The following is a 16404-nucleotide window of genomic DNA, read 5'->3' as shown; positions in this document are numbered from 1 at the left end:
GAACTAAGACTTCCCGGAAGTGTGTCTTCATATTATGGACATTCAGTTTCCAGACGCGTTTCTCTAGGTTATCGAGTTGAAGTTGGTAATGATTTCGTCTAATGTCACTTTAACGTTCGTTAAAAGTTTAATTTGAGTCGTAGTTATTTAAAAAAAACTATTTTACCAGTATTTATATTTATTTATAGTTATGTTGCCGTACTAACCGGAAAATTGAATCTGAGAAGTCGACTTCTGGAAGCGCAGCAGTACAGTCACGAAATAGAGTTACACCGGTCAGTGATAATTATATTTTCATTATTTACGTTGTCCAAAATTATATATTAATGAAGCTGTGGTATCGTCTGTCAAGTAATTTTGCTTTTCTATGTGTGTTGCTGGAGCTTCAGTGCAACCTTTGACCAGGAGTGTCTGAGACCTTTGATTCGAAGTTATTAGCGGGCGGAACCGATCATTGGTCATGTTTGTTTCTCCCCCACAGATGCCCCATATTGGTTCCAATTGCTGAATGCCCACAATGAATGTACACAGCCTGTCTCTGAGAACTCTCCTTTTCCTGGGGCTGTGGCACTCGGGAAGGAGAAGTCTAGCTTCAGCTCCAGAGCTGCAGAATCAGCCCAAAAAGATAGGTAAGCCTCCCTTTGGATCTCTTCCTCTTTCATCTGCTGTGATGCAGGTCCATTTTAGTGGAAGAATGATCAAATGCACATTTTGCTTTATCCAACAAGGAAGCTTTTATGTATTTATTGTGTTGCTGTTGCTCTTTTAAAGCTGTGGTTGGTGGAGGCATCGGTGGCACCGCTGCAGCATATTACCTGAGGCAGGAGTTTGGAACCGGGGTCACGATTGATGTGTTTGAACCTGGTACTGTTGGTGGTCGACTGGCCACAGTGAAGATCGGTGATCAGGAGTATGAGACGGGAGGCTCAGTCATCCATCCGCTGAACCTACACATGAAACACTTTATTGAAAAAATAGGTAAAAGCATCAGCTTTCTATATCCATCCTATCTGACAGTGGCTGTGATTGAAACTACTGGATGAATCTTCATTTAAGGTATTCATCAGCGCAAGGACGTCCCTTCTAAAATGGCCATCTTTGACGGGAAGGAGCTTACGTTCGAACAGAGTGACTGGTTCATCATCAACTTCTTTCGCATGCTTTGGAGATACGGACTCAGCTTCCTTCGGATGCAGATGTGGGTGGAAAGCGTTTTGGACAAGTTTATGAGGTTAGAAGTGACAAAAAACACATGTTTTGTTCATCAAATTCATTAACATGAGGTATCGGTGCCCTGGAATGACACCGGAATGCTGTTATTGACAGGATCTACCAGTACCAGCAGTACGGTTACTCCTTCTCCACTGTGGAGAGGCTGTTGCACGCCATGGGCGGTGACGGCTTTCTCCACCTGATGAATCAGACCCTGGAGGAAACCATGCTGGGGGAGGGATTCTCGCAGATCTTCCTCAACGATATCGTTGCTCCCATCACTCGTGTCAACTATGGCCAAAGCGTCCGCCTCAATGCCTTCGTGGGTGAGTGCCTGGAACCACTTAGAGGGTTTTCTTGAAATTAAGGTGTAACATTGTGCTGATTCTTGTATCTGTGGTGGTGCAGGGGCTGTTTCTTTAGCTGGTGCTGATCCAGGCCTGTGGGCAGTGGATGGAGGCAATAAGAGAGTTTGCTCAGGACTGTTGTACCACAGCAAGAGTGACCTCATCTCTGCCAGGGTCACGTCCATTTCGGTCAAACTTCGACCGTCCAAGACAGGTAGCCGCCTCGTCCCTTTGCTTTGGTGATTTTATGCGTCAAGATTTCAGACGATTCATTTGAACTTTCTCTTTCAATTTAGGCCCGACGACCACTTTCTACGAGGTGAATTATATCGAAGAATCCGGCGCATCGCACGCGCTGTACGACGTGGTGGTGATAGCGACGCCGCTCCACCAGGGAAAGTCCGACATCGCGTTCCCTGGCTTTACCCCTCCGATCCCGTCGCATTTCCCGGGCCGTTACCACCAGACCGTCTCCACCCTGGTCCACGGCAAGGTGAACATGTCCTACCTGGGGAGCGCGGAGCCAGCCTCCAAATTCACCGTTTCGGACATCCTGACGACGGACTCAAAGGGCTGCGCGATCAACAGCCTGAGCTCCGTGGATCCCGTGCACATCCCTCAGGGTTATAAACGACCACCTGCCAGCGAGGACAAAGTCTGGAAGGTGTTTTCCCCACAACCTCTTTCCCAGGAGCAGCTACGGGACATCTTCATCTCGTGGGATTCCGTGTCGGAGACTCGGTGGTTGGCGTACCCCTCCTACCGCTCGCTGCACCGCAAGGCCCCGCCTTTCATACTGCACGACCGAATGTACTACCTCAACGCGGTGGAGTGGGCGGCCAGCGCCATGGAGATGAGCGCCATTGCTGCGAGGAACGTGGCCCTGCTGGCCCACCATCGCTGGCACCAGGAGGCCGGCAAGATCGACCAGGAGGACCTGCACGCCAGGCTGAGAGGGGAGCTGTGACGGCGATGCGGGGTGGAGCCACACGTGTCCCAGGACATCAGCCACGCCACATTTGTATGGTTAATAACCATCTGCAACTCCCTCAGCTAGAAACTGAAGCTGAACTGCACCAAAGTTCCTACCAGGTGTAGTTCCTCTTTGGGAATTTAGAGGCGGAGCTGCAGGAACAACTCAACAGGTAGCCCCTCCCCAAGTGGGTGTAATTGCACCAAATAACTAATTATATGAGATACAGTGTTTGGAAAAACACACATAAAGAAGCCCTACGGTTGTTGGTTTATGCAGAGCGTGCGTTTGTGATCTCTCTTGAACCATGGAACCATTACTGCCCTGGAACCTGCCACCAGGGGGCGATCAGGTTGTTTTGCCTTCTCTTTCAGGGAGCTCCCAGGTCTTCCATCGTCTTTAAAGCCTGTTGGGTAAATACCAACTCTCTCTGGTACCACAGCCCAGATCCTTTTAACTTTAAAGAGCCATTCTGTGTTTTATTGGCGTGTCTTTCCCGGCACATCTGCCCCTTTCTTAGGTGACGTACTGATGTCTGCGAGCGCGGTAATGCCACTTTAGCTTCATCTGTCAGGGTTTATTGGCTGGTAAATCAGGGTAGGGGTGTCGTTTTTCTCTGAGACCCATAACACACGCGTGTCCTCACTCCCACCCCGAGTTTGACGGGAAAAAACCAGATATTTGTCACTTTGGGCTGCTTTTTCTTCTTCCAGTTGAGGGTCTGACCTCAGGGGTCGACTGTGCATCACCTTTAGCCAGGACCCGTCACCAGCAGCGTCACTCACACCATCAACCTCGCACTGTGCTCCACCACTGTGAAACACGCTGCACTGCAGGTGCAGGTAGAGCCTTGCAGCCTGGGATGGGTCTTTTCAGGTTCCCTCCTGCTGTTTTGTACTGGTACCATTAACTCGGGGAGTTTGAGGTTGCATAAAGCAGCTGGTAAAAGAAGATTTTTCTGATTTAATGTCCAATGGCTCCTCTCCTGATGATTGCTCATTATCTTTGTACTGTTTTTGTTGCTAGACAGTCGGCAAAATTATTTCTAACAGCATTAATCCTACTGATTATATTAATGACATTATTGGACAATCTTATTTTTTTTAAACTGTGCCTTAAAGTTGTGTAGCTTAGATGCCAAACCTCTAATTTTGAGAATCACTTGTCCTTCGGGTCGTCTATTTTGTGAGAGAAGATTCCACCAGCAACCTTCTGAAAAGGGGAATTTGGATGTCTGACAACTTTAGAAGAATCCCTTTGATCATATTCTTTGATATCCTGTAGTGATCAGATGTATTTTTCCACTTCCCTTAAATGTGTTTTCTAGTTTACCTTTGCACTTCAGGACCGTCGTCGTGTTGAAACTGGATTCCTCCGCACAAACAAAATGAGCATTTTCAGTCCGAGTGTAAAGACGAGAGGTGTCGTTTGTCCATCAGCACCGCTGTAACCTTCGAAATCAAGTGTTGCGCAATTGCAATAAATTTATAACTTTGACTGCTTTTGTCCCTTTTTTTCCCATCCTGAGTTTGACCAGGAGATTCTGACCGCTGATTTTTAAGGTTTTAACTTGTTTAGTTCAAACAAAATAAGTTTAGCAGAAAAAAATGTTTCCAGTCTTTAAAGGAAGTGTGTGTGTGTGTGTGTGTGTGTGTGTGTGTGTGTGTGTGTGTGTGTGTGTGTGTGTGTGTGTGTGTGTGTGTGTGTGGTCCAGATGACAGCAACAGCCAGTGTGACAGGAGACAATGAGACGCTTTGACAGGCTGAATAAGGACCCGTCTGTGTGTCTCAGGTACGGCGGGACAATGGTACCAGAACCGCCGGTCCAAAGCATGTGATGAGACTGTTGCTATAAGAGGGAGGAACCAGAAAACAATGACAAACCCGCTTTAGAGGGACCTTCAGAACCGCAAGATGAAACTTCCAGCGCTGCTGTTTGTGTCTCTCTCTGTTGCAGCGTTTCCATCAGGTGAGCAGAACAAACCTTTGGGTTCTGAAGAGATGAAGTGGAATTTGACTGATCCGCTCCGTCTTCCAGCTCTCTCCGCGTCCCTGAACTCTGCAGAGGAAGATGGGGTAGCAGCTCAGCACGGTGAGGAAGCATTTTAGAGTACTGTAAATGAGGCGTTACTCCGGGGTTCCAATGCAGATGTCCCGTTTGTGCCTGCAGATGGCCTGACCGAGCTCCAGAAGATAGGTATTACTCGGCTATAACCGCGATTCCCCGAGGGATCCATTGTTTTTGGTGAGATCTTCACGGTTGTCTCCTCAGATCAGATGGAGTTCGAGGCCGCTCAAAGGAACGAAGCCGCCCGCAAGAACGGTGAGTGGGGCGTAATGAGGCATCCCGTCGCCCGCTGCCTCTGGTTTTAAAACCTGTTTTTTGATTTTTACTGTAAAGTCACAGAGGAACAGAAAGACGACAGCGGCCATCATCACGGTGAGGGTGAGAAGAACTGCTGTGTTTTAGAAATGACTGATCAGGGAGGTGATTTATCTGGTTTTTAGAGGGAAAAATCCCGTGATATAACAGTGATATAAACAAAACAGGAAAACAAAAGCGGTTTGAACTGATGACGTTTTAATTTAATTATTTGGTGCATTTCAGTGCGTTCTGTTCAATGTGTCAGTGAAGCCCTCCAAACTTTATTTAATAACTTAAGCGATGGGTTACTTTTCAAATTATGATGTTTGATTTCTCAGTTTTAAGAAGAATCACATAAATGTTCTTTGTCGGATCTGATATTTGGCCAGTTTATTAAAAATATAGATTCTTTGTGAAATTCTCTAAGCTGAAAAGTTTCCTTCAACAGATGAGCAGAGCGCAGCTGAAGGCGACGGCAAAGGTGCGTGTGAACGACTTTCACCGTCCTAAATTATTATTCTTGTTGATGAACTTCGGGTAACGGTAAAAATCTGCCCCGCAGAGCAGAGAAGCGGAACTTCCCACGCTCCTGAAGGTAACAGCCGGTGTCGGCGCTCTACCTGTAGAGGGCAACACAGGATGATTTAAAAAATAGCTTAAAAAAAATCACTTTTGCACTAAAACGCTCCTCTGTCGACTACAGACTCCGAATCCTCAGAAGAGACAGAAGGTGAGTTTTGAGCGCGCTTCAGTGCATTAAAGTTGTGGTTCTGGTCAGTGACGGGGTCCCTCTGTTGTGTTGACAGGGAGACAGAGGAGGGGTGAGTGCTTCTAACATTTCCCACCAAGAAAATCTGCTGCAATTCCAAATTCACCGCGTTTCTCCTCCACAGATGAAATAACCGTGGATTCAACCAAGGAGCGAGATGGTCAATGCAGCACCACGGGGCCGTCCGTCAGGGGCGGGGGCGGCCCCGATGATGCAGGGGCCCAGGGAGAGCTGCAGTAGATGCTCCTCGTTAATGAGAAATAGTCCTGATTAAAGCAACCAAAAGGAGCATGTTATGTGTTGATGCTTCAGTAGAATGAGAAGATCCAAAGGAGCCTCTAACAGCAGCATCTTTTGTCTGACGTGTACTTTAAAACACCATAAAGATTTACACTGAAACCTGCATCTGTCTGTCATTTTTCCCCCGTTGGGTGAGTCTTGGGAGTCAAACTCGCAGCTCCGGCGGCGACCTGTTTTGGGAAAACCAAAGTTAAATAGTAGGTTACGTAAGAAGGAGGGTAGTGAAAACCAGATCCAGTCTTGGCTCGTTTTTATGTGTTTATAAATCTTTATTGGCTGGGGGGGTGGAATTAAGCAAACCATAAAACATCTCTCAGCCTCAGACTTGTTGTCTACCTCAAGTTAATGTTTTCAGACCGAGCTGTGAGATGTGGATCAGGTTAACCTTTGATGTGATTATTCAGTCCGACTTTGTTTTATGGGAGTGGATGTAGGCCGAGAATCCAGGCCAAGCAGAGGTATTATTGTGCTGCATGTGTCCCGCATCATCTGCTTCAAGTTATTTTAAGGCCCGGTGTGCGCTGCTGCCCTCATCCCAAAGTTTCTAAAATAAATCCAAGGGTAAACAGCAAAGGAAGAGTTGACGTTTTTAGTTCAAGCGTTAGGAACGCGTGTTGAATCCCAATCCTCAAGGGACGCGATCCTGCCAGGTTTTCTGATCTACCGAGTGGAAATCGATGGACCCAAAAAGTTGAGATTTCCACCCGGTAGAACAGAAATCCCGGCCGGATCGCGGATTGGGATCGATGTTAAACGCCCGTTCCCTCGGGGAATTTAGGGGGATCAGGGGAGATCAATCAACCCGGAGCAGTAGATCCTTTGCAGGTGGAGGACCTGAACCGTGTCACGCCAGAATCAGACTGATGTTGGTACTGGAACCATCATAACAGCCCAGGATGGATGGATGAAACCAGACACATCAGCCCTGGAAAACTGCTGAGTCGCAGTGTTTGGAATAGCAAACTAGCGTAAAGGAATCCTGTCTGGATGAGAGGGAGCTGTGTGAGGGGCAGAGCTGCGCGTCCTCATCCATTCATCCATTCATTCATTCATCAGAGCGTCGGTTCATGTGAAGCAACAGCGCAGCTTCACTTATTGGTGACGAGTCCAAAAGAGGAGAAAATAAAACAAGTGTTTTCCATTTTTTATTTAGGTTTTCTTTAAATCCACACATGTGGAAAATAATATTCAACATTTTAAAAAAAAAATAATTCTTTGGTACCTAAATTAAAACAATTAAGGCAACTATAGCATCTCTAGGTCTAAAATGCATTCAGCACTGCAGCCACGCGGCCGCACCGGCGCCATGCAGCCGATGTCGGCCCTCATTTCGGATCAAATTACAGCCAGATATGAACTCATTATCAACCGGGATAAAACCCAAAACCAGGCAGGAAGAAGAAATGTTCGGTGGGAAATATCCGACGTGAGCTGAGCTGTGATAGCGGCTCTAATGCATTCGGCCTAAACGATGCAGTCAAGTTTCAACAGGAGACGCGAGGGCTCGTTCGCTTCAGTTGACATTCTGCAGATTTAAGATCCATCAGCTGGAGGAGTCGCTGGCAGGCCGGCCACCGGGCGCCGCTTCCTGTCGGCGCCACGCTAACGATGCTATATTTAACACACCGCAGGCGCTGACCTGGTGTGTACGGCTAGATCCAGTTTAATCTGTGCCACCACAATAAGGAGAAATCCAAAATTATGGGATTCTAAGCCTCATGAAATATGCTGTAGATTTACATAAGTGTGAATCTTTTTTTTTCTTCTGTTGGGGGGGGGGGGGGGGGGGGGGTAAATTACTTCAATCTACGTTAAATTACAGCCAAAGACTTACGTTTGCAAAATGTCTAATCATGTCTAACATGTAAAAATTAACAGGATGATTATACAGTACATAGTTGCAAGGTAAAAAAAAAAGTACAAGGAAAAAAGTTATGCTTTTGGAGGACTGGTTTTACAGGATTGTAAAGTCTAGAAAAGCTAAATCAGAACAAACAATTCTCACTGGAAGTGACGCGGCCCCACCGGAATAAACGGCAAATTCTAGGTGGAAACATCTGCAGCCAAGAACCACCGGCCCATATCACAAGTCCTTTCACCCCCCCCCAACCCCGCCAAGTTGTCTGCTCGAGGTCAGCGATGTATTTGGGCCTTCCAGCTCGGCGCCGACTCTCCCAGAGCGCTTCTTCTCCACCGCTTGGGCGGGTGCAGCCTTATACTGGCAGGATGCCGTAGGTGAAGATGGCCATGATGGCGGCACTGATGAGGCCGGAGATGGGCACGGTCACGAACCACGCCAAGAAGATATTTCTGAACAGGCGCCAGTCCACCGCTCTCTTTGACCGCAGCCACCCGACCGCCACAACAGAACCCACCTGGAAACAGAACACACGTCATCAGCTCCCCCTTCGTCTGCTTAAATCCACCCCAGAGGTTAATCATGGCCAAGAACAAGGTTGTTCCAGCTCCAGACTTTGTGTAACGGGCGTTCGACGACAGCAAACAGTCTCTTCCTGTGTCCCGGGCGCCATTACCTTGCAGTGGGTGGTGGAAACAGGGAGGCCAATGTTGGAGGCCACTACCACAGTCAGGGCTGAAGCCAGTTCGATGCTGAAACCGCTGCGGGAGACGGTAGAAGAGAGTCATGAGTGTGTGTAAATAGAAACAGTGCTCATGTCTGTGGAGGATGTGGGCTGTGAGTAAGGAGGGAGCAGTCTGACGTCTGTACCTGGAGGGGGTGATGGGGGTGAGGTCTCTGCCCATGGTCTGAATCACTCTGCGACCCCACACCCAGAGGCCGATGCAGATGCCAACGCCGCCGTACAGCAGCAGCCAGATGGGCGTGGGCTCGTTGGACGTCACGCTGCTGGTTGTGTAGACCAGCCACAGCGCCACCAAAGGTCCGATGGCATTACTTCAAGGAGGGGGTGGGGAGAAGGCGTTATTGGATGATGCCGTTTACAGCTCAGGTGTGAGTGGGTCACGCCTAAAGAGGACACGCACCTCACATCGTTTCCACCGTGGGCAAAGGAACCGAAGCAGGCGGTGAGGATCTGGAGGAACTGGAAGAGAACGGAGACTTCCGGCTTGTCCGCCTCGGGTCCGTCTTCCTCCAAGGAGCTTTGGCTGCTCTGTGCGTCCTCTTTACCCACCTCAACGGCCACGTCGCCCTCCCCCAGGCCTTTAGGCGTCGTGTGCTCCGCCACGGCGTTGCAGTAGCTGGTGTAACTGTCCATGCGGATGCGTTTCCGCTCCGGGCCGGAGCCTTTGTCGGCATCCTCGCCCGCGCGGAAGTCTCCGTCCTTCTGCTTGAACTCCCCGTGCAGCCCGATGATGGCCATGGTGTAGGAGGTGTAGCTGTTGTTGCGCCTTATTGGTCGGTCCCCCCCCTCGCCCATACAGTCGCCGACCTTGGCCAGGTGGAGCTTGTGCAGCAGGTCCTTGTAGAGGCCCGAGTCCTTGTGGACCGTGTGGTACTGGGTGTAGCCATTACTTGGTGCCTGTGCTGGTCTGTTGTTGAACTGAACATGGTTGTTGAACTGGACTTGAGTGGAGGCGCCAGTGAAGCCGTTGCTTGGCTGCACCTGTTTGGGGGCTGCAGGAGAAAGAAGATGTGGAGCGTGTCGAAGAGCAGAAGGTTAGAGAGCCACGGGCGCTCAGACACGTGGGTCCGTCCACTCACCACCGTTGGTGACGCCGCAGTCGCTCTCCTCCGAGTCTCCAAAGTCAAACGCCACCTTGCGTTCCTTGTTTTCGACATCGGAGTCTCCGATATCAAACGCCACCCTGCGCTCTTCGGCGGCTGGCAGGGCCTGAACGGAGGGATTGGCGAGCAGGGTGGTGGATGTCGAGGTCTGCTTCAGGATCGGACAGTGGGCTTCTTTCAGCTCTCTCTTTTCCATCAGCGGCGTCTCAAAGGGGCTGGACGACTTGATATCTCCTATTTATGAGGGAGACAGTGCTGGGATCAGCCAACACGCAGCACAGCGTCTGGTTTCTCTCCCAACTGCGGGGAGTCAGAATTGCATAACTAAAGTAAAAACAACACCATTGTTCTATAAGGTACAGTTCTTGTTCCAGAACATGCCGCTGTGCTCACACGATCAAATAGATGGATTATAACCTTACAAAGAACACATCGTCACCACCGCTGGATCATCTTATGACCCTGTGTTACAGCTGATTACAGCTATATAAACTAATCTGATACTTCACGCCAATTTCAATAAGATTTCCTGAAGAGTTCTTCCACCGCGTAAGAGCCAGACTCTTCCAGCTCTGAATGCCATTTCAACACCTTACGTCAACTACAGATTATAATAGCCGGGGAGGTAAAGGCCAATTAGTGGCTCACTATGACCCAATTAGGCTGCTCGTCAGAGGCTGGCCCATTTAGAAACATCTTCCCTGGTCGGACAAACCTTTCCAAAGATCTACTTTTGCTCTAAACAGCCTTTTAGCCTTCATAATGCCAGATACACCTGAAACTGTCCAAAGGTTTCATTGATGCTGTACACTGGCAAGAACCGTTACCTAATCAGGATTCCAGAAGTAAACCTGATGACATCTTTTAATCATTTTAATTACAGGCAGCATTATAAAGAGAATCTCTGAGCTCCATTTGCTGGATTACTATCAACACACATCAAAGCTAAACCATTCACAGGGGATCAAATTAGGAACCCACCGTTTAAGTGGCAGGAAGAAACTTGAAGACAAATTTAAAAGCAGTCTTGTTTAAATGAAATCACGCAACTTACGTTCGATCTTCTTCTTGAGGCGGGGGCAGACGATGAACCAGACCACAACGGCAGTCAGGAGGGAGCAGCCAATTGAGATGAGCAGGGTTCCCCACCAAGGCATCTTGTCAAATCCCAGCACTGAAAGACCACACACACGATCACAAACAAGGGGCAAATAAAGAGAGGCAGTTTTAAAAGAAGGGAAGGTACCACCCCCAGTACAAAGCAGGATCTCACTCAGGTACAAAGGTCTAGTTCCTTCAAATTAGGAAGCAGTTATGCAACACCGAAAAGGTTAAAAGTACCTCGATGCCACAGTTTTCCATGAAATGTGATGAGGGTAAAAACGGGTCATTGAAATAGAGCAGACTGTTGTAGAAAAGAGGACACACTCTGGCCAAGACAGCAGCCAAGAGCTGGTGCAGCAGAGAACTACAAGGCTACACTAGTCTGAGTGTGATTAACAGAAGCAGAAATGAGGGCCACGGCTGCCTTAGAACTGTCTCGGTCACTGGGGAGCAGAGTCCACGCAGCACTCAACAGTCGTGCTACAGCATGTTTATTTAGTTACGCAACAGAACGTTACTCCCTCCAGCTCTGGGAAGGCAGTGGAAGGATAAGATAGACTGCTGTGGAGCAGCTGAGGCTCAGGTCTTCCTCTGCTTCCTGTCTGGTAACACCCAGACACGGGGTTCACACCCCAAACCCACCTACAGCAAAGGGAAACGAGTAGAAACCGACATCTGCCATCGGCCCCAAACACAACCCTTTGCACCAGTGCGTGTCAGCTTTCAAACTGCCTGGTGTCTGATGTTTCTGTGGAAGCTGGGTGTCTATTTTCTAGAAATAACCCAAGCACAAGGATAAAGTGTAAAAGATGGTGGCATGTTTGGAACAACTACTGGGGGATCAACAACGGGGAGTCGAGCAGTGTTTGGAGGGTGACAGCTGAATGATTAACAATGGGATCAACGTCTGGCTCACAAATTATTCGGCCTATTCTTAACTTCTTCACCATCTGTGCATATATCAAGTGTAGGAAAGTGCCGTGGATGCCTGCTGGCCGACCAGAACACGGGTAACCACCACCTAACAGTGCATAAGCCAGCAATAACGAGCCGTTTTCTGGATTTAACGCACATATTATTACATTTGAGGGCTTTGGCCCTCTCTGGAGTCCATATGTGACCCTCTGCCCTCATCTGGGCATGTGGATGCAATCATGTTCGGGGGGTTATGAAACATCAGGCCTCAGTTTTAAAGAGTAGCAACTTTGGTTACGTGTCTGAAATGCAATTTCACACCTTCACTGAACTTCACACAACTGTACCGAATGTGCCTGACTATGCAGGGTTACGGGCTATGCTGGAACCGCAAGTGATCTCTCCTGAGTGGACTGATGTGCATGCACACATCAGCGCACCATATCTGGTCAAACTCTAGCCTGTAGCAGCCATTTAATGGCCCAGGCCAGCTTGAACTGTTAGGCCCTGTAGAGAGAAGAGAACAAAGGAGCGAAAGGTGCTCGTTTAATAAACTGTGGATAAAAATGGCAACAAGTACGCTACGCTTTGCTATACATAACTGATCAGCAATAACAGCGGAAAACCATGATCATTTTTGACACTTTTTACTTCTCTTTTATGTCTAAAAAGAGACCAGACAGTGACGTAAAGTGAACTCTTATTTCCATCTCCCCGCCGTGCTCGGCTCTAAACCTTCATTCCAGCTATGACCCACACTGAACCACAAGCAAGACAGCCCCTAAAAACATGGTCGAATAAAAACAGCTCCTGTGAAAGTGGTAAACAAAAATCTGGTTCAATCTGGAATACATGTGGGCATCCGGCTGTCTGAGGGAGCAGTTTATTTTAAGCCGTGGCTTTGGGCAGGCATGCAGAGCAAAGTGAATAACAATGACACTTACTCGGAGCACCAGTGAACATGATGGAGAACAGGTTGATTCCCATTGTTATGGCATAGAAGACGGGCAGAGCCTTCAGTCCATTGGGCACTGGGTCCCTCTACAGAAAAACAATAGGAAAGTCAGCGAAGCAATTTTAAAGCTTCAACAGGAAACGGGTTGTTTGCTCAGCTGATAGCAAAAACTGTACTCTTCCCAAACCACACAGCACAAAATGAGCCTTACCTTGCGTAAGATGAACATGCGCACAAAGTAGAAAACAACGGCTGACATTATTCCAGACAAAAGAGGACTCAGGAACCAGGAGGCCACTGTAAATCAGAGGTGTTAAAGCATGTTAAAGAGTAAACACTGTGATTGAATGGAAAAGTAATGCCACCATTTTCCTGTTAAAACAATTTCTCCTACAATAACATTCTGACAGCCAGGATGTTTGAAGCATTTGCTCAATCAAACTCAGTGTGACCTCTTTTTAAAAAAAACCCAATTTTACTATGTAATTCAGTTGTTGTACAACTGGTTTACAGCCAGTTCTTTCCTGTACAGGGGAAAAACACAAACTTGAGGAAGTATCTGAAACCCGTGCTGTAATCACCCATCCTTATCTGCCATAAATAAAAAAAACTAAACAGTTACACCATCATTTTACAGTGTATGCTCACCAATACGGAGGAGCTGAATCCATTTGACTCCCTGCTGGCCTCTGGCAACCAGTGAAAAGCCAATAGTAGCACCAACAATGCAGTGTGTTCCAGAAATGGGGAGCTTAAGGAAGGAGGCGGCCAGCTGCCAAACAGCAGAACCTAAAGACAAAAAGGCACAACCAAGAGTTCTTAGTTGGATAAATTAGCTGCAGTTTGAAATGTACACCATTTGTTGGGATTTTCTCTTGACTAATTATTGGCTCTATAATTGTGGGTTGTGTTTTCAATGAAAGAAATAGTTGTTGACACTCACCAAACATGGAACTAATGGATCCAGCCATCAGAATATGTTCAGAGCCATTGTAAACGCCCACGTCGATGATACCTTTGCGGATGGTTTCGCTCACTTTGGCCCCAATGAGCACAGACCCCAGAGTCTCAAACACTGAAGCCAGAATGCACGCCTGTCGTAACGTGACCACCCCAGACCCTACTGCTGTGCCAAACGAGTTGGCTACATCATTGGCACCCACAGAAAAGGCCAAGACAAAGGCAATTACGAAGCCAAGTATCAGCAGCCACATGTACTGCGTGAGCTCAGTGTGTGCTGCTATTCCAGCAGTAGTAGCCAATATTACTGTGGCCGCTGTTGTTGAAACCATGATTGCAGAATATAGAGGCGCTTCTTCACAATCTTAAAGGGATACTAATCAGCACAGCTTCTTTTAATACTGTGTAATAATATATAATATCAGCAGCTATTATCAAGAGATAATTCAAAATAAATAAGTTATTTAGGTCCACCTGCTTAAACAGGATCGGTAATATATATATATCAGTGCAAAATTTAGATGGGTTTATCTAGCAAACAAAACAGGGGTAAACAGGGGAATAAAGTGGGCTTATTGCTATCCAGTAATTATACTAGAAATGTTGCTTTTCCTTTGGTGCTGAGCCATCAGGCAGAGTAAACAGACAGCCATTGTGCAAACACAACTGCAGAGGAGCAGGAGTACATCCTGAAATAGAAAAAAAACGTTTTCCATCTTTAGACGATTCAGACAGAAGAATCATTTAGAGACATATATATATATATATATCTCACTGTACATGACTTTAGACATTGTCCACCTAAATGGGAACATCTGAGGGATGGCCAAAAACTGACCTCTAGCCATTTTGGAAAGGTCAGCCGAGGGAACCAAAGGCTGTCTAAAACTACACCAACTTCTTACTATTGGACACCCGGTTTAGTTACGGTTCCGGTTCGTGGTATTGTCAGTTTTGTTGTTTCTGAGGCCGCAGGAAGATAAAGGTTATCTCCTGCAGACGCAGTTTCACTGCAGGCGCACGTGTCGCCGTCCAGTTCATATTACGGAGCTGTTACGCGTGTCGTCTGCGCTTTAAAACCGCTCACGACAAGAAGAATTCTCCATTTGCTCGATACGCTCGGGCCAGAAAATGATCCCCCGTTGCCTTGGTAGCGTAAAGGGGATGATTTTACTCGATCTAAACTGCGTTTGACGTGGATTTTCGTAAAAGGGAGGCGCCACCGGATGCAGCGCAACAGCGGCGGCGGCGGCCGGGTGGGCAGCTACTCTGTCTCGGTCCGAATTTTTTTCCACGACCTGTCATGTCTGCGAACAGATGGCCATTTTTGCCGATATTAACTTCCCATCTCAGCAGGGGCCGGTTTCCATTACTTCCCTCTTCCAACCAGGAGTTCTACAATTACGTAACCCCTTAACGGTATCCGAGAGCCACAATGAAATGGGCCCTAAGATTCACTGGGGGCAGTTTGGGATGTATAATAACGACGCGCGTATAGCAGGAGGTAAAATAGCTGGAAAAAAAACCCTACTTCTGTCATTGTGTTGTGTGCGTAGCACAATGGTGTAAAACGTCTCCGGCTAACCCTAGCATAGATGGCAAGTGGACTTTATCACAAAATTTATAAACGTCATTGGCTATTCCCTCGGACCAAGTTGGAGAAAGAATAGATGTGAAAACTTACCACGCGTTGAGGTTGTGGGTCTGGAGAAGAATGGGGCTCGTTAGCCTATAAGCTAATTAAAGCGCGCACCAACACGATAGCGCGCGCGGGCTAAAGACGAAATACGCGGATTCTTTCGTATAACTCCTCGCAAAAACTGTCACGCGTTGAAAAGATAACGTTAAAACGCGAGACTACCGACGTGTATCTAGTTCGATATGGAATCAACCCGTCGTTCCACGATCTGGGATCTCCTAGATATGAATGAAGACGCGCTACCGCATGTAAGAACTCGCTCGTGCCGGTTTGCTTCCTTTTTTAATGGATCCACCCTTCTTGAAGCTCCGCCCATTTGTCAACAAGCCCCTCTTTTTCTTACTCGTCACGCGCTCTTTGAGTGAAAGTAGATCCCACTGCGGAACGTTTTCACAGTTTCTTCTGTTCCACTCGCCGCGCGTCACTACTGTGGTACAGTCCATCAGGACTTAAATAATACGCACTATAAAATATAATTATGAGCTAAAATGAACGGAAACAAAATCTTTAACTTTCTTTGGAAATAAAAATAACATTAAATCATTAAGTTTGATCTGTTTATTTCATTATATTGAGACAATATCCATTACATTATTGAGTATAATACTTAAACAATTACAGAAAACATCTGCAATTCACAAATGCCACAAATCAACTTAATTATGAAACAAAATATTTTTAGTTTTAATTATCTTCATCTGGCAGCTATTCCTCAAACCTATTGTTATTATCCCATTATTCTTATTATTAGTGATAATAATAACAACAACAACAATAATAATAATAATAGCTATTGGAACAGTACTAAATACAGTAATTGTCAGTCTCTTTTAATCAGTTATGAATTATCTGAAAAGTGGGAATTCATTCAAGGTCAAAGAAAGGCATTCTTTGTGAAGGCACAACATTCAGCCATGTTTTCAGAACATGATGCCATGGCAACCCACTGTTAGTGTTAGCAACGGCAACAGAAGGCGACACTTCCACACCACCATCCTCACTTATAACAAATATAACAAATAAAAGACAGTTCCTTTGAAAAGAGGAGAAGAATGCAAATATCTCATGGAGTGTCTTTTCTCTTACAGGCTGTTTTCAT

General features: G+C 47.0%; 2 protein-coding genes across 2 annotated transcripts; one reads left to right on the top strand and one right to left on the bottom strand.

Moving 5' to 3' along the window:
* Positions 1–32: 32 nt before the first annotated feature.
* On the top strand, positions 33–4029 carry pcyox1 (prenylcysteine oxidase 1). Its single transcript, XM_057018289.1, has 8 exons — positions 33–85; positions 189–275; positions 482–629; positions 772–978; positions 1057–1231; positions 1327–1538; positions 1621–1773; positions 1856–4029. The coding sequence occupies exons 3-8, from the start codon at positions 509–511 to the stop codon at positions 2524–2526; spliced, it is 1539 nt and encodes a 512-aa protein (XP_056874269.1). The 5' UTR covers positions 33–85; positions 189–275; positions 482–508; the 3' UTR covers positions 2527–4029.
* Positions 4030–7098: 3069 nt separating this feature from the next.
* slc20a1b (solute carrier family 20 member 1b) lies at positions 7099–15599 on the bottom strand. Its single transcript, XM_057018281.1, has 11 exons — positions 15291–15599; positions 13590–14295; positions 13295–13435; positions 12858–12943; positions 12636–12732; positions 10727–10846; positions 9649–9906; positions 8970–9561; positions 8695–8880; positions 8501–8585; positions 7099–8341 (listed from the first exon to the last, which is right to left on the bottom strand). The coding sequence occupies exons 2-11, from the start codon at positions 13936–13938 to the stop codon at positions 8180–8182; spliced, it is 2076 nt and encodes a 691-aa protein (XP_056874261.1). The 5' UTR covers positions 13939–14295; positions 15291–15599; the 3' UTR covers positions 7099–8179.
* Positions 15600–16404: the final 805 nt, after the last annotated feature.

Source organism: Takifugu flavidus, chromosome 20, assembly GCF_003711565.1.
Source record: "Takifugu flavidus isolate HTHZ2018 chromosome 20, ASM371156v2, whole genome shotgun sequence".
Lineage (NCBI taxonomy): Eukaryota > Metazoa > Chordata > Actinopteri > Tetraodontiformes > Tetraodontidae > Takifugu > Takifugu flavidus.
This window is presented reverse-complemented; position numbering and strand designations above follow the sequence as displayed.

What these genes read in the sequence shown, in the direction of transcription:
- pcyox1 (XM_057018289.1), top strand. Translation starts at nt 509, where the DNA reads ATGCCCACAATGAATGTACACAGCCTGTCTCTGAGAACTCTCCTTTTC. An exon ending in ACACTTTATTGAAAAAATAG is followed by an intron (nt 979 to 1,056) that starts GTAAAAGCATCA and finishes TCTTCATTTAAG; the next exon opens with GTATTCATCAGCGCAAGGAC. An exon ending in CCGCCTCAATGCCTTCGTGG is followed by an intron (nt 1,539 to 1,620) that starts GTGAGTGCCTGG and finishes GTGGTGGTGCAG; the next exon opens with GGGCTGTTTCTTTAGCTGGT.
- slc20a1b (XM_057018281.1), bottom strand. Translation starts at nt 13,938, where the DNA reads ATGGTTTCAACAACAGCGGCCACAGTAATATTGGCTACTACTGCTGGA. An exon ending in GATTCAGCTCCTCCGTATTG is followed by an intron (nt 12,944 to 13,294) that starts GTGAGCATACAC and finishes TCTGATTTACAG; the next exon opens with TGGCCTCCTGGTTCCTGAGT. An exon ending in CTGCGGCGTCACCAACGGTG is followed by an intron (nt 9,562 to 9,648) that starts GTGAGTGGACGG and finishes TTTCTCCTGCAG; the next exon opens with CCCCCAAACAGGTGCAGCCA.